The sequence below is a fragment of the Danio aesculapii genome, chromosome 8 (assembly GCF_903798145.1).
Source record: "Danio aesculapii chromosome 8, fDanAes4.1, whole genome shotgun sequence".
Taxonomy (NCBI): domain Eukaryota; kingdom Metazoa; phylum Chordata; class Actinopteri; order Cypriniformes; family Danionidae; genus Danio; species Danio aesculapii.
In genome coordinates, this window is record NC_079442.1 from 23,527,705 (window position 1) to 23,554,931 (window position 27,227).

General features: G+C 35.9%; 1 protein-coding gene across 2 annotated transcripts in view; it reads left to right on the forward strand.

Moving 5' to 3' along the window:
- Positions 1 to 27,227, forward strand: part of dock8 (dedicator of cytokinesis 8) — a 108,351-nt gene that overhangs the window by 73,336 nt on the left and 7,788 nt on the right. For both annotated transcript variants that reach the window (XM_056463448.1, XM_056463449.1), the window contains 18 exons: positions 27 to 190; positions 289 to 440; positions 2,494 to 2,676; positions 3,946 to 4,072; positions 5,026 to 5,119; positions 5,260 to 5,356; positions 5,437 to 5,571; positions 9,770 to 9,922; positions 13,207 to 13,365; positions 15,406 to 15,506; positions 15,776 to 15,968; positions 16,131 to 16,274; positions 18,072 to 18,203; positions 19,353 to 19,487; positions 19,673 to 19,762; positions 19,959 to 20,195; positions 23,292 to 23,435; positions 25,181 to 25,287. In XM_056463448.1, coding sequence (XP_056319423.1) covers positions 27 to 190; positions 289 to 440; positions 2,494 to 2,676; positions 3,946 to 4,072; positions 5,026 to 5,119; positions 5,260 to 5,356; positions 5,437 to 5,571; positions 9,770 to 9,922; positions 13,207 to 13,365; positions 15,406 to 15,506; positions 15,776 to 15,968; positions 16,131 to 16,274; positions 18,072 to 18,203; positions 19,353 to 19,487; positions 19,673 to 19,762; positions 19,959 to 20,195; positions 23,292 to 23,435; positions 25,181 to 25,287 — 2,547 coding nt within the window. The remainder of the gene's footprint in view (positions 1 to 26; positions 191 to 288; positions 441 to 2,493; positions 2,677 to 3,945; positions 4,073 to 5,025; positions 5,120 to 5,259; positions 5,357 to 5,436; positions 5,572 to 9,769; positions 9,923 to 13,206; positions 13,366 to 15,405; positions 15,507 to 15,775; positions 15,969 to 16,130; positions 16,275 to 18,071; positions 18,204 to 19,352; positions 19,488 to 19,672; positions 19,763 to 19,958; positions 20,196 to 23,291; positions 23,436 to 25,180; positions 25,288 to 27,227) is intronic.

Sequence of the window (27,227 nt, forward strand, 5' to 3'; positions counted from 1 at the left end):
ATGTTTCTCAATGTGTTCATGCTCAGGGGCAGAGTTCAACAAAAAGCCATCAATGCCACATACAGTCTGTTATGTGCTCATGATCTGGACCAGCGCTGCTCAAGGTCAGAGGTCAAGGCAAAGATCGCTGCTCTCTACCTCCCTCTAGTGGGCATAATCATTGACTCCATCAATTACCTGGACTTCACAGGTACTAGTTGTTAATCTCACTTAGACATAATAGATGTTTTTTTTTGCCCTTGAGCAGAAGTGAATGGATCAGACTTGTGTTTTCTTTGTCTGTCACAGTTTCTGACTCGCGTGGTGGTAAAGGCAAGTCTGGTGGGTCTGAGGAAGATCCTGACAACGTTGCCACCATCAATCAGTCTGTTGCAATGGCAATCGCTGGAAATCCTTTCAACACCTTAACCAGGAATGCACTGGTGTCTATGGCCTCTGTGGTATGGAAAGAAATGTTTTTAAAAAATCATGAGTTAAAGTATAATTTAGAATAGAATATGGTCATATCTTGTGCAAAGTTGTGTTTAAAAGACTAATTATTTTAAAAATAACATTTAAGTATGATTTAGCATTTAATATGACTATTATTGCAGAGTTCTCAAAAACAAACAATCAAACAAAACAAAAACATGATTAAGTGCTGGTCAAAATTAATCGTGATTAACTGCATCCAAAATTACAAGTTTGTTTCGACAGAATATATATGTGTGTATGCTATACAGTATATATTTATTATGTATATGTGATACACACACATTCATAGAAACAAAGCTATGGAAAAAAAATTGTTACATAGATATGTAAATTCATATTATTTTGTCGAACTGTTGTATAAATGCAATATCACACTCGTAGCAGTGCAATATTGCTTTATATCAGCACTGATGGGATGCGTGCATGGGCATAAGGCCGTAGTGTGCCACCAGTGACGAAATACAGCCTTATCGCACTGCTACGAGTGTGATATTGCGTTTATACAACAGTTCAACGAAATAATCGTGTATATAAAAAGGAAATGAAACACAGAGAGTCTAAAAACCCTTTTGTATTAGGAACTACTTTCTTCTGGTGTTCATTCACATCTGCTGCTGACGTCAGAACAGCAAAAACCATTACTAATTCATCAACGTCACTTTAGAGCTAGTATTTGAATGATTCTCTAGCGTTATGTTTAAAGTGATGACAAAACAGCTGATTTTGTTGACATTTGTGCTGACAACAGCATGAAATGCCATCAGTCTACAGGGATTTCTCAATATTTCTCTGTTACAATTGAGATATCATAATAATTAACTCCCAAAAAAAACCCAAAGAAAAGCAAACACAACCAGATTACTGTTGTGTTTGTGATGAGGAAAAATGTTAGACACATGCGGGCGTTTCTTCTTTCTTTCTTGTTACTAAACTAGTCTCCAATAATGAAGACTGGAGACTCATTAGAAACAGATGGCAAACTAAAAAGTAACTCAGGGTTATACAAAGAGTGGCCAACACAAATACACACATTCCTGATATGTGAGTCCCATCTCACACTCAATAGACTACAATTATATGGTATAAATAATACAGCACTACAACATACAAAAGGAAGAGATCAACTTAGAATATCACTTACCAGATTTCTAATGATTTGATCAGATGTAGTTTGTAGTTTTATACAGATTTTTTTCCTCTAAGGGCTTATTATGCAATCTCTCAACCGTCTTTGTTCTGCTCAGTACTTAATTTGTGAATTGCGAGGTCCCGGAATAGATCGGGGTAACGGATCCGGCATGTTACCAGAGGATGTAGAGGTGTCGTGCACGAAAGTGAAGAGCGGGTGGGGGCGTTTGTCGCAGACGGGGGATGCGGGGCGTTGGATGGCAGAGGGGTGTTGCGGATGAAAGTGAAGAGGGTTGGGGAGTCGCAGAATAAAGTGAAAGTGAACAGCGGATGGGGGAGGAGGGCGGTTTAGGAGGGGGATCGATAAAATGAGGTGCCGGTTCAGATTTCAGAGGTTCTGGATCCGACGTGTTCTGGCATAAATTAAGCCCTGGTTCTGCTACAAAACAACTACATTGTTGCCTAAAAAAAGCCTCAAAAGTACATTATGTTGTGTGGGAGGAGTAATACACAACAATGAAGAGGCTGTACAAGTTCTGATATTGCAGAATATTGCAAAGCTATCAGCCAATCAGATTCGAGAACCAGACAGAACTGTTGAATTAAATATATATATATATATATATATATATATATATATATATATATATATATATATATATATATATATATATATATATATATATATATATATTTATATATTTATATATTTATATATATTTTTTTTTTTTCTCACAGCTCTGTGAATGAAAACAATGTAGTGAACACAAATATTTAACAATGATTAACTAATCCAAAGCCATGCATGGATATTTCTAAGAAACATATTCCAACAATTGAAACCGCAGTTCTCATTGAAATCATCCTTCACAATCTATTCACAATGTCCAGAGTGTGAAAACCACCAACATGTTGACGGCGGAGACCAGTCGCAATCTGCTGATGTGTTTCCTGTGGATCATCAAGAATGCAGACCAGAATCTGATCCAGCGCTGGACTGTGGACATGCCTTCATCTCAGCTGAGTCGACTGCTGGAGCTCCTCGCCATCTGCACCTCCTGCTTCGAGTACAGGGTAAAACAGCTTCATTCAGTGGCCTTCAGGTGCTGTTCGCTTAATTTCACTCGATCTGAAATCACCTACTGAGATCCAGCTTTTTCCTGTGCCTCATGAGGGTTTGCATGAATTGTGGGAATAACTTCCATTAAACTGTTAAAAGTCACTGAAGTATTTAAAAACTGGGTGCAATGCATTATTTTCATCACTGATGATCCCTCGAATGTTACTTTATGACTTTCAGCAGACTCCAAAAACTGAAAACCATCAGAATTTCTCATTGTATTCCCTACAGTACTGTAATATCCAATATATGTCCATAATATAGCTATGGAATGACTTGTTTTGAGTTTTTAGTGTTATTCATGACTTGCTGAAAACCATTAGTTAATTATAATAAGCCGCCTTTTAATATTGGGTGGATGGACTGTGAGGGAAATACTGACACCTCACTGCACCAAGATTTATTTATTTTTTATTTTTAAACACTTCACCGTTAACAGTCCAATAAAGTTACTCCCATAACTTGCACAAAGCATCATGGGACATAGTAAAAAGTTTGCTACAGAATATATTTTTCTTGTGAAGTAAGATTGAAATTTAAATGTATTTCTTACTTGGACAGTATACAAATGAGTACGATGTTTGATTTGGACAGGAAGACGTCTTCTGGATGGCCTTTCTGATATTATGTCTATATTATGTTTCTGATATTATGTATGTGTGTGTACATCTTTATGTGATTTATGAGGACATGAAATTGTATGATGACCTAGTTGTACTCTATTAAGGTGGTTTATGAGGACATTTCTTGTGTCTTCTTAATTCATAATGCTTAAAATTATACTTAATGACATTTTTGACATTTAGAATTTGCCACAATTTTTCTGAGAGGGTTAGGTTTAAGGGTGAGAACTGACAATAAACAGTTTTTACAGCATAAAATACATTACGCATATGGAGAGTCCTCATACTGTAAATCAAATATACAAGTGTTTGTGTGTGTATGCGTGTGTCTGTGAGTGAGTGAATGTGTGTGACTGGTATTCATCATGCTGTGGGAACCAAATGTTCAACAACATCAGTAATTTTTGACCTTTTTGCGGGGACTTTTTTTTTTATATCTACATAAATCATAAAGCATGAAGTATTTTGAAAAACTGTAGAATGTTTTTTGTGAGAGTGGGGTTTAGGGGTAAGGGTTAGGCTAACACAGGCTCTACAGTATCAAAATCATGGGGAAGTCCCCATAAAACATGAAAAACCATAGTGTTTGTGTGTGTGTAGGGGAAGCAGAGCTCTGATAAGGTGAGCACTCAGGCACTCCAGAAGTCTCAGCAGGCCAAGGCGCGTCTGGAGGAGGCTCTGCTGGGAGGAATCGGAGCCAGAGGAGAAATGATGAAACGGGTGGGAGGTGAGCTGCTGCACCTCATGTCTTTCTGTCTGTCTTAGCTTTGGAAAGGGTAGTTCACCAAACCTCTAAGTCTTCCCTCCAGTAATTATTTTTCTTTTTAGAGAAAAAAATGTCAAAATTATTAGCCTCTTTAAGCTATATTTTTTCGACAGTCTACAGAACAAACCATCATTATACAATAACTTGCCTAATTACCCTAACCTGCCTAGTTAAATTGATTAACCCAGTAAAGCCTTTAAATGTCACTTTAAGCTATGTAGAAGTGTCTTGAAAAATATCTAGTAAAATATTATTTACTGTATTTACTATAGTTATTAATGTACTCATCATGGCAAAGATAACATAAATCAGTTATTAGAAATGAGTTATTAAAACTATTATGTTTAGAAATGTGTTGAAAAAAATCTCTCTCTTAAACAGAAATTAGGGAAAAAATAAACAGGGGGGGCTAATAATTCTGACTTCAACTGTGCATACATATATGTATACTATTAAAAGCATAATAGAAAGAAAGAAAGAAAGAAAGAAAGAGATTTTTATATTTATGTTTTTAAGTTTATATTATATTAAATTTGGTATTAACTGTAAATCTGAACAAATATTAATCTGTATTCGTTGTCATTTTGCAGCTTGTCAGCTTTGATCACCCTTTACTTTCATTATATGTTAGAGGATATTTATAAATACCTTTAGTTCTTTTCAAATAAGTAAAGCCATATACTGTAGGTTTTAGCATCTGTATGCTGGTGAATAAAACAAGGACAACGATTCCTTTAGCTTTAGAGAGAACGGTTACTTTTGGAACAATAAAAAATATATCATTTGCTTTCCACAACGGCAATTCCAAAATAATCGTTCATTTCACGTAATCGCTGTCTGATTTAGCATGTTTACAGTCCGCAGACTTCCTTTGTTTAACTGTTTTCTAAATATGTCCTGTGTTGGCTGTGCAGTGCAAGGTAACGACCGGACGCTGGGTCTGAGAGAGAACCTACGCTGGAGGAAAGACCTTACACAGTGGCGCCAGACGAACGACAGGCAGGACAAGTGAGCGTAAAATAGTACCATCATTTCACGCTTCACATCCATTCAACCTGCGGCACTTCTCATTTTTATAGCCGCTGCTACTTCTCAGCTGCAGCTCGAATTGGCCTTTGCTAACCGTCTTCTTATTGCTGTTTTTCCAGATCCAAAGCAGAGCTGGATCAAGAGGCCATAATCAGTGGGAATCTGGCGACTGAGACCAACCTCATAGTGCTGGACCTGCTGGAGATGATCGTACAGGTGACTGTGAACTCTTATTGTGGACTTGAATAATGGTTTGTCATTGCAGAATAAATACATGTGTGGGGTTTATTTTTCAGGCAGTTCCTCTGGCTGACTGTAAGGATAATGTGGTTGGCGGAGTGTTGAAGGTTTTGCTGCACTCGCTCACCTGTAATCAGAGCACCACCTACCTGTCGCACTGTTTCAGCACCCTGAGGGCTCTCATTGTCAAGGTACCAGGGGCAAGAATTCACTTTATTTATTAAAAGCCCAATATTTACCTCCTTTATAATATGTTTTACTTTAAATCCAGTGGCTTTTATTATCTTTTAGGTTTTACTATAAGGGATAGTTATTTTTTCCTCATGCATTTTTTTAATATTTATGAATTTCTTTCTTCTGGTGAACACAAAAGAAGATGTTTTGAAGAATGCTGGTTGCTGGGACCCATTGACTTCCATAATAGGGAGAAAAATACTATGGAAGTCAATGGGGATTTTTCCAAAAAAACTTCTATTGTGTTCAAGTGAAGTCAATGATAACAACTTTCTTTTGGGGATGAACCATCTCTTTAAATTTAATCAATTACTTTAAACAATCAGAATAACTATACAATAGAGCGGCATGATTAATCGTTATATCAACTCAAAACCCCACATGATCTCAAATTAAAATGACCTCAGTTTGCATCTGTTTGTTAATTTTATAACGATCACAGAAGTATATTTAAATTTTAGTTTGACCCACAGAAAGCCTTCATCATGTATGATTATGAAACAGCTTGAGTTTAGTATTGTGATTACTGTTACCAACATTTAAACCATCACAGACATACTTGGACATCATTTATAGTTTGGAAATAAAAACTCTGGTGGTGGCGCAATGCATAGCACGATCGCCTCACAGCAAGAAGGTTGCTGGTTCTCCCCGTGTTCGTGTGGGTTTCCTCCGAGTGCTCTGGTTTCCACCCACAAGTCCAAAGACATGCGGTATAGGTGAATTGGGTAGGCTAAATTGTCTGCAGTGTATGTGTGTGTATGAGTGTGTATGGGAGTTTCCCAGTGATGCGTTGCTGCTGGAAGGGCATCCGCTGCGTAAAACATATGCTGGATAAGTTGGCGGTTCATTCCACTGTGGCAACCCCCGATTTATAAAGGGACTAAGCCAAAAAGAAAATAAATGAGTGGACTGATGTCTACAGTAGCAATCAAAATCACGCACATACATAATTTGTGAAGAATTTTGTTAATTTTGGTGACATTTTTGCTATGAAATGTCATCAAATAACAATTAAACAATACTCTAATGTGGCATACAAAAGTTGGGTAATGGAATTAGCCTAGCATATCATGCAAACTATTTCAATAGAATCATATTATACACTATCTGACAAAAGTCTTGCCGTCAGTGCCAGTTGTAAGAGCAACAAATAATAACTTGATCTCTAGTTGATCATTTGGAAAAGTGGCAGACGGTTGATTTTTCTGATGAATCATCAGTTGAACTGCATCCCAATCATCACAAATACTGCAGAAGACCTATTGCAATCTGCGTTGACCAAAGAAGTTTGGTGAAGGAAAAATCTATATCTAATATATTCTATACTGTACATTATTTCTGTTAAGTGACAAGACTTTTGTCTAAGCTAAGTCAGACCTTACTGTCCTAATTAAGTAATTAAAAATCAAGCCATGTTCATATTTTATTTTGGTAAAGTAAGTGTAATCTAGAGGCCTTTCATATAAGCCTTTCATATAATATAAGTTATTATTTTGGTTAATAGATATACAAGCATACATTAAAAAAATGTTTTTGTTTTATCTGGTGACTAATCTACAGTAAATTTCTCTAATTGGCTATTGCATTCATAAGCCCCACAGAAACTTGTGTGATTTGGTTGTAATGCTGTACAATGTATATTTTGTAGTGTTACTTGTACTACCACTACAAAAAAAAAAAAGAAAAAAAAAACAGTGAGCAGATTTAGATGTAATGCCACTTTTATTTCATTTTCATATCTCATTTTAATAGTGAAAGCTATAATAGATTTAATTTAATTGCGCTGGGGCATTTTTACCCATTTGTTATAAATTATTGAGGTATTTTTGTTCTATTTGGTGGCATTTATTGCCCCAAGGCTTTGTTAATCTCCTACTCTGGGAGTTACTGACTGCGTGAGTCATGTGCAGTTTTGCTGACAGTACACACATTATTTTTTCAGATGTGCTGAAACTGAATTAGTTTTTTATTCATAACTATATAAAAGCTTTTTTGGGGTTTAGGAATGAGCTACACTAAAATAATGATAGCTGTAGGCTAGATCGGGATTGGATTTCTGCAGGTTTAATTTCTGGTTTATAATTGGATGCTGTCAGAAAACTTGTTTCAAAACACATTCAAAACTGTGTCAAAACAAAAATTAACCCCTCTAGCAAAAAAAAAAAAAACCATAATGTAAGTTAGAGGAAGAGATTTCAAATATTAGGTCAAAGCAAAGAACAGTTATTTTTTGATGTAGTTTTTAAAATCTTTGAGAAATTAGACTGTATGGTTGTAAATTTATGAAAAGAGCATGAGTGTGGATGTTTAGTGAACAGACAATAATATGAGAATAAATAAAAACATATCCAAGCAATTACCTCTGAAAATATATGCACACATACAGTAACTGTATTAAATTGCCATATCGCCTATAGATGTTAAAGGGAGACCCACCTTCCTACAGCACGTTCAGATTAGCCAGTGACCGGTCGTATATGATACTAATATTATTAATTATAATAGTTTGATATACAATATTAATAACATAAATATCCTTAAAACTGACTGTATATATATATATATATATATATATATATATATATATATATATATATATATATATATTTAGAAATCGAAAGATAATACAAATAAATTCAAGCAAAATATTAAAATATATTTGCTTCTCTTGATTTTTCCTCTTTTTAAAAATTAGTATTTAATATTTTTCTATAACATATAAATTTGGGTGTACTAGTTTTATACTTTTTATAGTAAGTTATTTTGTTAAATAAGCTCCAGATTTGGCTTCAGTATATCAATTATATATACAGTTAAATTCAGAATTATTAATGGAGAGAAGATATTTTTAACACATTTCTAAACATAATAGTTTTAATAACTAATTTCTAATAACTGATTTATTTTATCTTTGCCATGATGACAGTAAATAATATTTGACTAGATATTTTTTAAGACACTTTTATACAGCTTAAAGTGACATTTAAAGGCTTAACTAGGTTAATTAGGTTAACTAGGCAGGTTAGGGTAATTAGGCAAGTTATTGTATAATGATAGTTTGTTCTGTAGACTATTGAAAAAATTTATAGCTTAAATGGGCTAATAATTTTGACCTTAAAATAGTTTTTAAAACTGCTTTTATTCTAGCCAAAATAAAACAAATAAGACTTTCTCAAGAAGAAAAAATATTATCAGACATACTGTGAAAATTTCCAAGGGGGCAAATAATTCTCATCAAATAAATCAAATCAGTGCGTTTTTTTTTAAGAAATCAATACTTAAAACTATTATCTAAAATTATTAATTACATTTAAAATGTCACTAAATATTTGATTTTTAAATAGTTGTATTTCTTTAAACTTACTGTTTATCAAAAAACCCTGAATCCAATTTTCTGCATACACACACTGTACAATATATACATATTATTCTGTTTGTTAATTCACTCTTATATTGAAATGGGCTATCACTACTAATGGTAGGATCAGAAGGCTGTTATCATCCATCCACATGCTTAATCAGCTATAGATCACATATAGCTGTTGCCGGAAATCAACGAGAATTACTTATATTGTCTATTAAATTTCCCATTAATTGTATTTTATTAACGTCTACCCCTACCCTAAACCCAGCCATCAAAGTAATGTAAAAACAGATCTGGATCTGGAGTCTTCTCTTTTAGTATAGCTGAAGAACTATGTGGATGGATGATAACAGCCTTCTGAGCCTACCAGTAGACCCAGAAGGCCCTTACTGGCAGCTGATAACAGCTGATAACACCCATTGAATCGAGTAATAACATTCGACGCTGGTGTCCCAGACCTTAATGGGTTTCTTTCTTCTGATGAACACAAAATAAGATATTTTGAAGAATGTTGTAAATATGTAGCCATTGACATCCATAGTAGTTAAAATATAAATGTAAATAGGTACTAGTATATATTATTCTTTACAATGTCTTCTTTTCTGTTCACAACATGAAGGAAACAGAAACAGATTTAGATCGAGTGGAGTACCAGTAAAAGATGACAGCATTTTCTGCTTTGAGTGAACTTTTCAATGTTTGTTTCACTAAAGATCAACAAAGCATGAAAACTACCAAACCTAATGCAATATTTAAAATATCAATTACACTGTGATGATATCTTTCAGTTTGGCGACCTGTTGTTTGAGGAGGAGGCCGAGCAGTGTGCAGACCTGTGCCAGAAGGTTCTTCATTACTGCAGCAGTTGTGTGGACGGCAACAGGAGTCAGGCTTGCGCTACGCTCTACCTGATCATGAGATACAGCTACAGCTCAGCCAGCGTAAGACAACCATCACTCAACACCTCTATTACCAACCACTTCCACCTTCATGTCTTTTCTCAGTTAAAATGACGCAGACGTTGACGGTGCCCTCTGTAAAGTTAATCTTCTCTTTGTCTGATAACATGAGCCCGTCGCAGCTTGTTGTTCGCTTTTCTTTGTGCACCAGGGCTGATGGCTGGACTATTTCCTCTGTTTACTCAATTTCTCACCCCCCTCAAACCCTCCCCTACCAGATGGCCATGTTGTTTGCCACCTCATTCATCTTTAATGGGGAAAGGATGGATTTCTCTCCCTGTCTGTCTGTTTGTTTGCTTGTTTGGTTTGTAAAAGGCTCCAGCAGTCGGCCCTGTCGTTAGTGTAACCTTGAATAAGTCATGCTGATTCCTTTTAGCGACAGGCCGTCTCTCTCCTCCTCTCTGTTTTGCGTTTTTATGTTTCCTCTGGCTCTTTTTCTCACATTTGATTAAACGGTGGAAACAGTGAAGTCAGGTTTGAGCACAAATTCGGAATTAATCTTCTCAGCGGTGTCGATGTCGAGTCGTTCTTCACGGTAAAACTGACCTAGATGCGAGATTGCCGACATCCAGAGATGCTTCGCGCATACGCTCAATTTAACATAATGCTGCCATTGAAATGATCCATTGGCAATTATACAGGGGTTAATGGGGGATCATTTTGCAGTTTCCTGATGCTAAGCAAGATGGATGGAGCATTTTCAGCCTCTGGCTCAAGCCTCCCTCGGAATCAATGATCTGAGACTATGACAGCGATGGCCTAGCGGTGTGGTGATTCCTTTCACAGCCTAACACCTGTATCTGACAATGTAACCTTCAGTAACCTCAGCAGGGCCAGTCCTGATAAATGACACAGCTCTGGCTGACAGGAGCCGCAGAGGGATGGGCTGTTTTCTAAAAGGGGAAACCTCAGGCAGTAATCAGACCTCTGTGGTCATGATGCTTTTGACATTCACACTTTTGCTCTTTTCAAACCTGTATTATTTATTTTTTTCCATGCAACACAAAAGAAGATCCAAAACTGACAAAAAGGCAAAATACGTAGTAAAATACATCTTTTTTAAGGTAATATGACAAGACCACAATTTGAGAACCACATGAAAACGTGGCATCGTTGACCTTAAACCTGTTGCATAATGTATTAAAATGGCATATTTGTTTCACCGATAGACTGTAAAAGATATGGACGTATCCGTGATGTCACCCATGGGTTTTTGAACAGCGCAAATGAAGCTAGAAATGGGCATGGCCAACCAGCGCCATTTTGTTCACACGTCATTGCTCCAACTGGGGGTTACCCAAGAGGCAGAGCTACAGATGCCTGCAAGCATTTTGCTTAGACAGGCTTTTCTTTGGGAGAAACGCTCTTGGTTGTACACCATATCAATAAAGTGTTTAGACTTTTAAAAACACCGTTGCAATACAGTGAGCCACTAAGCATTGATCTTATGACGTTTTTCTACAGGAGGAAAACGCAAATGACTTTCAAATACTTCAAATATAGTCTGTGTTAGTAAATGCAAGGCTATTTATGAAATCCAGGCAAAAAACTGTATGACAACATTTCAGATGACTGTTGTATAGCCTACAGCTATAAGTGCATTGCAGGTCTAAAGAAAATTATGAATGATAAATGATCTTAAATAAAACAAATACATTTATAGAGATGGTATGAAAGTATATAATTTCACTCACCTGGGAAATGGAGGGCACTTGAATGACACTTGAATGGTTTGTGAGCACAATTAAGTGCACACAGCATGCTGTATTATCTGATAATTGTAGGAAATAATTCCAAAAGGCAATTGACTGTGTGAAGCTACATATAACAAAACAAAAATACGATGTATTTGCCGAGTTCAGCGGCTAATCAGCCGGAATCAGCTAAGGTGAAGTGATGGCGACCAGCGAGACCTAGCTGTCACTCAAGTGCCCACGCCATTAATTATGCAGACTTAATATAACTTGATAAAAAACAAAAAAATTCACCCCCTTCACAGTTGTCATGAAGGGTAATATTAGCTATATGAACCAAAATTGTTCTTTGTACCAAGCTGTAAACACCTTTTTTTTCTGCTGTAAAGTTGCTCATTTTAACAGTGGGCTCAATAGAAATGTGCTCTATTATGGAGCCAGGATTAGCGGAATTTTGATGAATTGCAGTTTCAGTATTAGCTATTCACTTCCGTATTAGCTTCACGAGGGAGAGCAGGAGGTTGCCGCTTGGTTGCCCCATGAGTGTGAATGAGATTTGAAAGTTGTCAGTGTGAGTAAAAAGCCACTAACATTTCTGAATTAAATTTTTTAAGGAATAAAAAATGTCCACATCAATTATTACGTGTTAATTCTATATTCTACAGTTCTATATTAAATACAAAGATGAGTATTGGATACTAGTACTTACACATGGACTACATTTACATGGACATCAGTAATTGAAATATTTGCCTTAATCTGAATAAGACAATAATATAATCAAGATGTTTACATGAGTTGCTTTTTGAATGTTTCCTTTTCTGATCCCGTTTTACATTGCTTCATTGCATCACCGCGATATCCACGTTTCTTCAGGAGTTTCATGTAATTTTGGGTGTTTCTTTTTCAATTTGTCGACTTCAACTGCAGTTTGGCACTTTCACTTTCATTCAGGGACATTTCATCCATACCCCTGTGAAAAACCAGATATTGGATGCGAGTATAAACTGCTGGAAGAGTGTTTTTTTAATGGAATTTGATACCGCATGCCGTATGGGAAAAAAAAAAACCTTTGCATTTCGCAATGCTGGTGCCTGTGGTCCTTCACTGACTCAGTAGGTGCAAAGAATAGTGTCAAATAGCCTTGTGTGTAAGAAATATCCTGTTGCAAAATGCAGAAACAGTAATAGTTTGATTAAGGTTTACATGTCTGTACTGCACTTCAGTAATTTGATTAAAATCAGAATACTCCACATGTCTTAATCCGATTTCTGTTTAGTTCAATTATGACCTTAATCAGATTAAATTAATCAAAGACTCTTGATCAGAGTATTGTCTAATCTTATTAAAATCGGATTATTGGTGTCCATGTAAATGTACTTAGTGATCCTCTCTAGAAACTCTTCCAGAGGCAATCTATTTTTTTTCATGTGGTTTCCTATCCAAGTACTGGCTAGGCTCAACCTTGTTTAGCTTCATTGTGCAATTAGGTTTGAGTTGCAGAGCGATAGCTGTTGGCAGCAAACTGTGCTAACTGGCCAAACCTTGACCACATGTTATTTGCCCTTGCAGAATTTCTCCAGAGTCAAGATGCAGGTGACAATGTCTTTGGCCTCACTGGTCGGCAAGTCTTCAGACATCCATGAAGAGTATCTACGCCGCTCTTTCAGAACCATCCTGGCATACGCTGAAGAGGACACTGAAATGCAGTCTACACAGCTGCCCTCACAGGTAATAATAATGATAATAATAATAATAATTTCTTACATTTATATAGCACTTTTCTAAACACTCAAAGCGCTTTACACATTGGGGGAATCCCCTCATCCACCACCAGTGTGCATCATCTACCTGAATGACACGGAGGCAGCCATATTGCGCCAGACCGCACACCATACACCAGCTGATTGGTGAAGAGAAGACCGAGTAATGAACCCAATTATGATTTGGGGATGGTTAGGAGGCTATGATGGACAGAGGCCAGTGGGCAATTTTATCTAAAGTTAAACCCTTACTCTTTTCGAAGGACATCCTAGAATTTTTCATGACCACAGAGTCGGGATCTCGGTTTATAAAGATACTCACTCACTGAGCAGTTTAGAGAGCCCTTCACTATACTGGGTTGTTAGGACCCACACAGATTGCAGGTACAATTTTAACCTAAAGTCATATCATAGAGGACCACATTCCTGCAAAGTTCAGTTCCATCCCTGATTAAACACCCCTGATCTTACTAGTCAGCTCTTTGAACTCAATAGAAATTTACATAAAAGTGTGCTGGAGCTGACTGGATCTGAACTCTCCAGGGCTGTATACAAAATCACCCTCTATACCCTTAAATAATGCACTATATGAGGAAGCTACCATTTGTAGTGTTGTCCAAAACCATAGTGAATATTCTGATGTGCACTCAATCAATCCCACAATGTGATGCAATAACAAGTGTACAACTCATGTTCATTCACTCATTTAAGTGGACAATAGGGAATGTGAGAATAGTGTGATTTCCTTCCAGGGCATAGGCCATCCAGGGGCTGAATTGGACTGCCCTGACCTCCTTCAATTTAGACTAGGGTGCTCGATCATGTTTCCTGAGATCTGCCTTCCTGCAATGGTCAGCTCTAAACCTAATTAAATACACCAAAACCAGATAAACAGATCTTCAGACTTACCAGAAACCTCCCGCCAAGTGTGTTGTAGGTACTGTAGTTGGAGCTGATTTTTCCAAGGATGTGGTTGGTGTGATTTTTGCCAAGTAGGATGCGATCCTGGAATAACATCTATGTTGATCCTGGAACATCATTCCTGTTCAAAAATATAACCCATATCTAATCCCTACCACTAAACCTAACCTAAACTGTACATTTTTCTCAGAGGGGATTAATAATTAGATTGGACACTGACGTATAAGCACATAAACCCTATCTGCAAGCCTAATCTTAACATAAACTGTAAACTTATCCTTTAAATCTGACTGATTGGAACAGTGTTCTAGGGTTAACATAGTTGTTAATCCATGAATATGTCCTATTTGGTGTAATAACACTAACCCCAGGACGTTGGCCCCTTAGGAGCAGGAATTTATATACATGGCCTATAGTTTTTAGACTAGAGGTGCCCATTCAGCTCCAAACCAAATTATGATAGGAATATGGTTTCATCAGATGGTTTGAATAACTCTATTTGGAAAGTGTTCATTAGTTTAGATTGATAGCAATATGGGATTGAGTTATGCATAAAATAATAAACAAATCACAATCAATGTTGCTTTATGGTTTTGTCAAACAGTATTCAGGTAAAGAAATTGGAAAGATCCAATGTAAAATAAAACTGCATTGTCTTCATTATATAAATAATAAAATAAAAATGATCTTTAATAAAGTTACAAATGGTACAATTTCTTGTACCTGAATGCTTTAAATGCTCTTGAAATGTTCATACAGTCACAGGTCTTAAAAACACAGGCAGATAAAGACAGACTTACATAAAAAACAAAACAAAAAAACAAACTAGCTCCTGATCAACTTAAAACCAAACTCAACATTGCATATCCTGCGATGTGACTATTGCAGATGCACACGTTGCGATATCGATGCTGAAACGATATATTGTGCAGCCCTACAAGCACTTGATAATTACAGACAGGTATATTGAATCAGGGCTGGAATTGAGGGTATGTAGATCTCCAGAAAGAAGATTGAACACTCCTGCTGTAGACGTTTAGACATCCAGCCAATCTACTGTAATGAAATAACTTTATCATCTCAACAGGTGGATGAACTCTTGAGGAACCTAAACAGTATCCTCTCAGATACAGTCAAGATGAAGGAGTTCCAGAAAGATCCCGAGATGCTCATGGACCTCATGTATAGGTACACAGCTAAACCCAAGTCTGCATCTGCCTTTGGGATCCCAGGCCTGTGGTTTTCTTCTCTGCTTTCCATTTGACTGTGGTTTCTACTGTTTGTCTACTGTTTTTGGACTCACCATGGAAACCGAGTGGCACATTTGAGCCCCGCAGTGTGCCTCACATGTGCAATAACTTGAGTGAATATGCCAGTCCACACTGTTCTTTTGATATTAGGAACAAAATGTTATTTATTTGCTCAGAGCATTAACCTACGGTTTGCTTTGGCTCCAGGATCGCGAAGGGCTACCAGACTTCTCCAGACCTGCGTCTAACCTGGCTCCAAAACATGGCAGAGAAACACAACGGCAGAAAGTGCTTCACAGAGTCGGCCATGTGTCTGGTTCACGCCGCGGCCCTGGTGGCTGAATATCTCAGCATGCTGGAGGATCACAAATACTTGCCTGTGGGCAGCGTCACCTTTCAAGTGAGTTATTATCATGAGTAGGAAACGCTCAAATCTGCTCCCTTTCCGAAAAACAACAGTAGGCGTAAATTATGTCTCGGCTGCTCTTCGAACCCTCACACGTGGCTCAGTCTAAATGAAATCCATGTCCGAATGTGGTAAATAATTGTCTCCCCCAACCAGAACATCTCTCCTAATGTGCTGGAGGAGTCTGCAGTCTCAGACGACATATTGTCTCCAGACGAGGATGGGGTTTGCTCGGGACGCTACTTCACCGAAAATGGCCTAGTAGGGCTTCTGGAACAGGCTGCTGAGCTATTCAGCAATGTGAGTTATCTGTGGAGCAAGGTTCCAACAAACCTTTCCAAAAACCATCTTCTTTTATGCTATTCCATATTTTTTTCTATATCACTGTGCAGCTAATTTATCCCATTTTCATATTTGTAGGGATAATAATATCAGTTCATATAATATACTGTAATTGTTTATATTAGTTTAATTATATATATATACACATATATATATACATACATATTGACTGGCATTTCTTTTTGAATTTATTCAATATTATGAATATTACAATTAATTAAAGTAATATAAATGATTATAGTATGTATTATATGTAATATATATATATATATATAATTAAAATATTGTATATATGAGCTGCTTGAGTTTAATATGCGTGTGTGTATATATGTGATATATTACGTAAATACACTCACTGGCCACTTTATTAGGTACACCTTTCTAGTACCGGGTTGGAACTTTTTCTTTCAGAACTACCTTAATCCTTCGTGGCATAGATTTAACAAGGTACTGGAAATATTCTCTAGAGATTCTGATCCATATTGAAATGATAGCATCACGCAGTTGCTGCAGATTTGTCAGCTGCACATCCATGACACAAATCTCCCATTCTACCACATCCCAAAGGTGCTCTATTGGATTAGGGTCTGGTGACTGTGGAGGCCATTTAAGTACAGTGAACTCATTGTCATGTTCAAGAAACCAGTCTGAGATGATTCGCGCTTTATGACATGGCGAATTATCCTGCTTGAAATATCTTTCAGAAGATGGGTACACTGTGGTCATAAAGGAATGGACATGTTCAGCAACAATTCTCAGGCAGGCTGTGGCGTCGACACAATGCTCAATTGGTACTAACGGGCCCAAAGTGTGCCAAGAAAATATCCCCCACACCATTACACCACCACCAGCCTGAATTTTTGATATATTTTTTTTTTTGACCATTCTCTGTAAACCCTAGAGATGGTTGTGCATGAAAATCCCAGTAGATCATTAGTTTCTGAAATACTCAGACAAGTCTGTCTGGCACCAACAACCGTGCCACGTTCAAAGTCACTTAAATCACCTTTCTTCCCCGTTCTGATGCTCGGTTTGAACTGCAGCAGATAGTCTTGACCATGTCTACATGCCTAAATGTATTGAGTTGCTGCCATGTGATTGGCTGGTTAGAAATTTGCATTAAAAAGCAGTTGGACTTTGTACCTAATAAAGTGGCCGGTGAGTGTATATACAAATGATTAGTTTATAAATGCACCAATTTTAGATTTATTGTAATGTTATCAATCATTAATATCTAAAGATGTCCATTTTTATTTTAAACTATTATTTTTGAGTATAATATTAAATTTTATATTTCTAAAATATGTTAAAAAAGTCATTTGAAATTGTCTATATTTATTCATGATAAATAGTATATATTTATGATATATGATTTATAAAATAATATATAAGCTACATAAGTTTCATTACACATGTATTACATTAAATATATATATATATATATATATATATATATATATATATATATATATATATATATATATATATATAATGAATATTAAATACATATAAACAAGTACATACAAAGTATTGTTTTTATTTTAATATTTGTAATAAGTGATAATGATATGATTGGTAAAATTGTAATCACATTTATGATATTAAATATATAATATTTATAGTTACTTTTCTAAATGATAAGGATAAAATAAAGTTTTTCTTTATCAAAATAATTTAAAAGTTTAATGATTACATATAATTAACTATTATATGAAATATATATTGGTGTTCATTGCCTCCATTGTTTACTTATAGGGTGGGTTGTTTGAGGCAGTTAATGAGGTGTACAAGGTAATCGTGCCTATACTGGAGGCCCACAGAGATTTCCGGAAACTCGCTTCCACACATGACAAGCTCCAAAGGGCTTTTGACAACATCATTCAGAAGGTAAAGCATACAAATGACATGTCCTCCTACATGAGTCTGCCAGGCAGGAAGAAGCTGTCCAATGCCATCATGATATATACATGTGTAGGCAGTTAGGTAGAAATAGGCAAGCTTACATGCTTAGACTTGCTATACATCTTCTGAAATGATTTTAAACAACATTTTGATAAATAATACTTTAATAACACTTTTTGTACCTTTAGTTTACTGACCACAGTTTAAACAAGAAAATAACATTTGTTAATATTAAAAAGAAATATAAATATACAGTGCTCAGCTTATATAAGTACACCGCTCACAAATTTATCTTTTAAATTCATATTTTTAATAGGAAGCTATACAATATTGTATTTATGCATATACATTAGATTAGTCAGCACTGAAGCCAAATCTGGAGCTTATCTAAAAAAATAACTTACGATAACGCTCCAAGAACTAGTACACCCAAATTCTATGGTATAGAAAAATATTAAAATCCTAATTTAAAAAAGAGGAAAAATCAAGAGAAGCAAAAAAATTGAAAAATTTTGTTGAAATTTTGTAGGTTGTAATTTTTTTACCATGTTTTCTTTGAATTTAATTGTATTAATCTATTAATTGTATTAATTAATTGTAAATTGCTTCCTTGTCCTCATTTGTAAGTTGCTTCGGATAAAAGCGTCTGCTAAATGACTAAATGTAAATGTAATGTATTATCTTTCAATTTCTAAATATGTTTTGTGACTGAAATATTATTTTAATAAATATATCCGTTTAATAAATCTGTTTTGTTTAATTGCACCAAAATACATTGCCTATATTCACTGAGAAATGGAGAAAAATATTCGTTTTCAAAATGGGGTGAACTCAATTATGCTGAGCACTGTACATAATTTATTTAAATATATATATGTATAAAATATTATTAATATAAATATAAAAAAACACAAAATTGAATGTGAAATTAAGTCCAAGAACTGATATAGTATTTTCTTTCAGGCATATTTCATTAACCTTTATTGTGTTTACAACACTGAAAAATATTTAGACAGACAAAAAGTCATTAAAACCAGTGGAAAATGTTCATTTGTATAAATTTGGTCCTAAAATCATGCATCATTATGTGTCAGCCACCGTCTTTTAGCTAAATGTTTATTTTTACTTCTTCAGGGTCATAAGAGGATGTTTGGAACCTACTTCCGCGTGGGATTTTATGGCTCTAAATTTGGAGACCTGGATGAGCAAGAATTTATCTACAAAGAGCCAGGAATCACCCATTTACCGGAGATATCCCATCGGCTCGAGGTGAAATTTCTCTGGAAACCTGTGAAGTTCTGAAATCCATTTGCGATGGCAATAAATTGTGAAGTTTGAAGTATTTCTTAACTTTTCAGTTAGATGTTTTGATCGTTTTAGAAGTCTAATGTGGTCTTACATTTTCACTTACGTTTTATTTGACCAAGACTCCTCTTTGTCTTCTACTTTTGCAGAACTTCTACAGTCAGTGCTTTGGAGATGGCGTTTTGGAAATGATTAAAGATTCAACACCAGTAGACCGAAACAAGCTGAGTCCCAACAAGGTACTTCTCATCAAATGTCCTGCCAATGTAAACACAATTACAAACGAAAGCTTTCTTGAGTGCGACCCTCATTAGCCTTGAAAATCTGTCAGCAGTCAAATTTCTGTTGCCTCGTTCAACTAATGTTACTTTCAGCGATTTATGTTTCCTTTAAGTGCCTGTGACAAAATGTGTTGATTTTTGCGTTTCACATCAGGCGTACATACAGATCACCTTTGTGGAGCCTTACTTTGATGACTATGAGATGAAAGACCGCCTCACCAACTTTGAGAAGAACTTCAACCTTCGCCGCTTCATGTACACCACACCGTTCACAAAGAGTGGGCGGCCCAGAGGAGAACTCAACGAGCAATATAAGCGGAAAACCATCCTTACCACTATGCATGCCTTCCCCTACATCAAAACACGAATTAACGTCATTCAGAAGGAGGAGGTAATGACCATCTAGGAGAGAATGCCCCATCTTGTGCTTCATCTGCAGGGGTAGAACTGCTTCTAACCTGTATAGAAATATGGCAATATATAAGCAAATTACATATAAGATATACAAATTCATGTTTCACAAATTCACATACATTAAATATATCATGTATGCAGCATGTATTTCAAAATATTGCAAAAATGGCAGTTTGCATACAGTACATATTTTTGTTTCATGTGTTTTGAATTACAAATATGTACATACATGTTCAAATTTATTAGCTATAATTTATATATGAGCAATATCACACTCATAGCAGTGCATTGCGGCTGTTTATCGGCACTGGTGGGAGGCGTACGTTGCTACTAGTGATGATATACAGCCACATCGCACTGCTACGAGTGTGATATTGCGTTTATACAACAGTTCGACAAAATAATCGTGTATATAAAAAGAAAATGAAACACGGAGAGTCTAAAACCCTTTTGCATTAGGAACTACTTTCCTCTGCCATTCATTCACATCTGCAGCTGACGTCAGAACAGCAGAAGCCGTTACTAATTCATCAATGTCCCTTTAGAGCTAGTGTTTGAATGATTCTCTGGCGTAATGTCTAAAGTGATGACAAAACAGCTGATTTGCTCACATTTTAAGATCATAAGGCTGAACGTGGCATGAAATGCCGTCCGTCTACCGAGATATCTCCTTACAGTCTATTACAGTCTACAGTATTTCTCTGTTGCAATAGGAAAATCACAATAATTAACCCTGAAAAAAACAGCTTAATCAGTACCAGATTGCTGTTGTATTTGCGATAAGGAAAACGCTAAACACATGCGGGCATTTCTTTTATATTTCTGCCAACACAACACACATTCCTGATATTGGAGTCCCTTCTCACACTCAACACACTACAAATAAATGGTATAAATACAGCAGTACAATATACAAAAGAGAGAGATAGACTTAGAATAGTACTTACCTGTTTAATAATGATTTGATCAGCTATAGTTTAGAAATTACGGTGTATTTTTCCTCTTCTAAGGGCTTATTATGTGGTCTCTGTCGCCATCTTGTGGATGGACAACGTCAACCGTCTTTGCTCAGTATGACAGGCTAATGGCCGCCGATGCGCTGTCTCTCAAAACTGATAAATATTTCAAAATAGCCACTATCCTTATAAATAAACTGCATAGTTGCAATATAAACAACTACATTCTTGAGTAAAAAAGCCTCAAAAGTGCATTATGTTGTCCAACAGCAGCAATACTTTTCAAACTGTAGAGTGCCCTCTGCTTGTTGCTTTCTATGGGTGGAGTAAAACACAAGAGTGAAGGGTGAAGAGGCGGTACGAGTGCTGTTACTGGCAGAATATCGCACGGCTATCAACCAATCAGATTCAAAATCCAGACAGAACTATATATATATATATATATATATATATATATATATTTGGGAAATTACTACTCAGCTAATCTCTTAAAGACCTTGCACACTAGGGCTGCACTAATAATCGAAGGCAATATTCATGCTTATTTTAGTAGTAAAACAGTCTCTGTAGTGGACATGAATCTTCAGATGGAGCAGCATTTACTACACAGAGCTATAATTCACTGACATGCTATGCCCAAAATTGCATACGTTTTAATCATTACAATCCTAAAATCAAAGAGCATCATTCAGCACACACAAATGCCACATTTAATAACATGTTCTCACCTCATAAAGAAATTTAATCCAAACTCATCTCATAACTTCAGCCGAGTGTCTGAAATAAATCATTATGCGAGATGATTCCATAGATTATTAGTCACATTGAATCTATAAAAGCAGTTAAATTTGATTTCCCTTGTGTGTTCTTTGCAGCATATATGCAGTTTCTACATAAGGGAGCCCTTTGGCCTTTAGAGGAAATTTACTACTGATCATAGAGCCGTGCTTCAATTACAAGATGTGGATGAGAATCACAGCCTTTTCTGAATTGCTCCATTTCATTTTGAGTAATCGTGCAGCCCTATCTATCGCCCAGTCCGAAATTCTCAGGAATGTTTCCTATTTAAAAAATAAATACAACCTTGTGTTGCGTCAGTCACATTAACACTGCCAACAAAACATTCATTCATCAAAAAAAAAGAAAAAAAGAATTGGGTTTCACACTTCACTTCACACTTTCGATGACAATTCAGAGCCATCGTACGAGTGGACGGCAAAATCTAGATTTGTTTTGATGCCTTGCATGCATGTTTCCCTACCGTTCTATGTGTGTGCTTCTGTCTGTTCGTGTCCATGTCCATACTTCAGATAAACTTTCTGTTCAGGATCAGTTGATTCATGGAAATCTTTAACCCTTTTACTTCCACTCTAAGAAAAACAACTAATTTCTGTGGTTAAATAATTTTCTTATTAGGGTTAAATATCTAAAGTTTTTTGTTTTAATGATAACCCATGGACAAAAGGTAAACCAGGCAGTTTCGATGCCAGTTAAAGGGTTAATATGTGACTCCAGAATCACTAGCAAAGCATTAACATGAGCAGCTAACATCCCAGAAGTAAACTTTTAGTCACTCTGGATGATTCACAGCTTCTTGATAAGGATGGGGACTCTCCTTCCTCTTTACACAGTCTCAGGATTGAATGAACTTAAAGGGACAGTTAACCCAAAAATTTAACTTTGCTCACTTTAGTCTACTTAATTGGTTTCAAAAAACATTATGAGTTTCTTTCTTTTGTTAAACAAAAAAGAAGATATTTTGAAGAAAGCTGAAACTAAAAAAAAAAACAAGCACTATGGAAGTCAATAGTTACCGATTTACAGCTTTCTACAAAATATCTTTGTTTTGTGTGTGTGTTTAAAAGAATAAAGAAACTCAAACAACTTTGAAACAATGACGATAATCAAAATTTTGGCAGAAATTTTTGAATTTTTTAACATTTGCTTTTTCTTTTCTTTTTAATAACAATGAAAGTACAGCAAGTACTCAATTTTTGTGGGATTTTTTTCATTATTTATTTGCCCGCAAAATGGTTTTGAACCAAAAATGGTTCAAGGTTTCTCATTTTTAGGATGATGAATACAAAAATGAATTTTCTCTCTTGACGTGTTTATAGTTTGACCTCACACCCATCGAGGTGGCCATTGAGGACATGCAGAAGAAGACCCGAGAGCTGGCTGAAGCCACACACAGAGAGAAACCGGATGCTGTGATGCTTCAGATGGTTCTGCAGGGATCCGTCACAGCCACCGTCAATCAGGTCTGAAACCATTATATACACACAATTGCTCTGATTCTTTTTACACACGATGCACTGTTGATTGGATCACAAGTAGATGAAGGACACACATTTACATTTACACCCACAGTCACCACAGCGGAATGAACCGCCAACTTATCCAACATATGTTTTACGCAGCGGAAAAATGCTTCAAATGCATTTGTTTAAGTGTTTTAGCAGACTTGCTAATTCTCAACACCTGTTCTCGGGAGGCTTGAAAAAATTAAAATAAAACAGGTACATATACACAACATTATAATTCTTTACATAAAATTTCTGTAAGGCAAAAGCAAAACGACATGATCAAACAAACTAATAGTAGACTATTTGTGCAAACTCTGCTGTTTTGTTTTTAACCACTTTTTAAGAACATTACTAAAAATATTTATATTACTTTCAAATTTGAGGCAAACTGGTAAATCATTCCACAATTTGGCTCGCTTAACAAAAAAAAAACACATTGGCCAAAAGAGGTCTTACATTTTGGCACAAGACAGTCCCCATTAGCAGTTGCTCGTGTGACTCAGTGAGAGGTCTGATGCTTTCTGATTAGATCTGAAAATGCTATTGGAACATGATTATTTAAACATTTAAAAACCAATTTAAGATAATTAGATTTAACAAAACTATCAAAACTAAAAAGGTTATGTTTACATAAAACCTCACAATGATACCATTGCATAAGCTTTAAGTCCATCATTTTGACTGCTTGTTTATATATCGAGTCAATAGGCTTCAATGTAGTTAAAGAGGCTTGTGTCCATGATGTAATGCAATTTAAAATGCAAAAAATGAATTTTTTGGTTTTTATGGCTGTTATAATTAATTAATTAATCAATTAATTACTAATTATATTAATTATTATTATTATTATTATTATTATTATTAGTATTATCATTATTTAACAAAATAAGAAAATTATAATAAATAAATAACTATTAATATTATTGTTTTTGTTGTTATAATAATAATAATAATAATAATAATAATAATAATAATAATAATAATTATTATTATTATTATTATTATTATTATTATTATTATTATTTAACAAATAAATAAATAAATAAATAATTCTATTTTAGAAAAATGATTGTGATCATTTTAAATAACCATCAATGAAATGGGAAATGGGAAAAAATGCTTTTTGGGGTCCAGAATATGTAGTTTCCACATCTGCCAGCAGGGGCTAATGGATCCCTTCTAACCAGCCATACTTTAATCCCCTGACATAAACACAGCCTCAGTCGCTTTTCCAGCCAGCCAGTCTCCTTCAATCCCTTTTCTACAACAGATCTCCGCTGTGGTTTTCAAATACTTTAGGTAATGTAAGGACACCACATAAAAGCAAAACGTTCATTTTGAGGTTGTAGGGATTCACAGTGATTCTCCCAACGTCTCTACACTTATAATGATGCCTGAAGCTCCAGAGTGACAGTTTACACCACTAATCAACTTAAAAACGTATCCAAATCCCGTGGATAGGGCTGCGGTTTTGTGATAAATGCCCTTTGGAGAAACAACATACAAAGAGCGCAGCAATGCCTCTGCTCCTGGCTCCACGGTGACATCACTCACACAAAGACTTATTCATGATCTTTCCCTTATGTGTTGACTTTACCTTGTGGCCTCCAATGGATGAAGCATTCATTTTCTCCACTAGCGCTGTGGGGGGAGAAAGGGGGGGCTTTTCTTTCCTTTTCTCACTCGGTGTGTCTCCGCAGGGTCCATTGGAGGTGGCCCAGGTCTTCTTGAATGAAATCCCAGCAGACCCCAAGCTCTTCCGTCATCACAACAAACTGCGCTTGTGTTTCAAAGAGTTCATACTGCGGTGAGTGGCTGCTTTCAATGGAAAAGAGATACAAACTCAGAAGTTTTTCAGTGACGTTCGACTAAATGAAGCTGGCTTTCTATTGTCGGATCAAAGGATATATGGAAACGCCTTTATTTAATAGTGATTGGTTTGTTTATAGTTCTTTATTTGAAAGTTCGCTGAAATATGTGGACGTAAGACACCCCGAGGGGGCTTTTCCGCAAGCGGAGGAACCCCACTTTAATGCCACCCAGCTGCTTTTGTTTTGCATAATCATCACAATGTTTAAAGCAAGACTCGCAACAAATTAAGATTTTGAATGCAGGGATTTTTCGCAGGATATATACAAGTTGAAGGTTTTATATATTGCTTTTTTTTTTTGGTGATGGAATAGTTCTTGTTGGATTCTGGGACTTAATTGCTGCCAGAGTTGCAGACAAATATTTACCGTCATTTGAAATATGTTTATTTTTCCCCATAATCCATCCAAGCTGGCACAATCCTTCTTCAGCCAAGTTAGCGTTATTTGTGCCAAGATGTTAATTCTCCTGCTAGACTGTTTAAAACATATTTGGAAGATTTGAAGCCATTTAAAATGTATTTAAAAAAGGGGCTTTGTCCCTCGGTGTCCCACGTTCACAAAGCAGCAGGATCATTAAAGGGACAGGGACAGTTCATCCAAAACTAAAAATTCTGTCATCATTTGCTCTTCCTTCACTTGACCCAAACCTTTATGAGTTTATTTATTCTGTTTAACACAAAAGAAACAAGAAAGCTGTAAACCTGAAACTATTGACTACCATAGTTTTTGTTATTCTTACTATGGATGTCAATGGTTACAGGTTTTCAGCTTTCATTCATTTATTCATTTTCTTTTCGGCTTAGTCACTTTATTAATCTGGAGTCGCCACAGCGGAATGAACCGCCAACTTATCCAACATATGTTTTACGCAGCGGACGCCCTTCCAGCTGCAACCCATCACTGGGAAGCACCCATACACTCTCATTCACACACATACGCTTCGAACAATTTAGCTTACCCAATTCACCCAGAGCACATGTCTTTAGACTGTGGGGAAACCGGAACGCCCGGAGGAAACCTGCGTGAATACGTGGAGAACATGCAAACTCCACACAGAAACGCCAACTGACCCAGTTGAGGCTCTAACCAGCAACCTTTTTGCCGTGAGGCGACATCGCTACCCACTGTGCCACCGCACCGCCCGTTTTAAGTAAATAATGAGTACGTTTTCATTTTTGGATGAACTATTCCTTTAAAACGGTTTTGCTAACACACATTTGGTTATTCAAAGGACTGAACAACTCTAGTTCACGTTCTAAAACCAAACTTACATTTTCAGGACTCCCAACCATATTTTTGGGGAAGCCCATTGTTAACAAACTATGTTCACAAATAACAGAATTACTAATAGAGTTCAACGAATCCCTACATGATCTTAACAAACATACGTAAAAAATGTCACAAATTTACTTCAGCCATGTCATCTACAGGTTTACAGTCACAACCTCCAGTTTTGCGTTAAAATAAAAAGGTTTTATTGGTTAATTAAGACTTAATGCATGAAATCACACATTTGTATAAATCTATGCAGTTTTTGATGGTGCCATGTTTCATATTTACTTTGTTCACTGTTGCTATGGTTACATGTGATTGTCACAAGTAGAATATGGATTTTACTGCGCTAGAGTGCATTAATGCCCATCACTTTTTTTCCTTTTTCAGTTACAACAGGGATTTAAAAACGAAAAAAAAAAAAAGTAAAGTGTCATAAGCCATAAACCAAACCAACCAATGTGAATCACAGGATTGGAAACTTTGATTTTAAATAAGAACTATAATTGAACTTTTATAAATTATAAACCCATAAAGAATTGCAAATGCAAAAATCAAAGTTAAAAATGTTAATAAAGTTAATAAAGATGTTGGTTTTATCTAT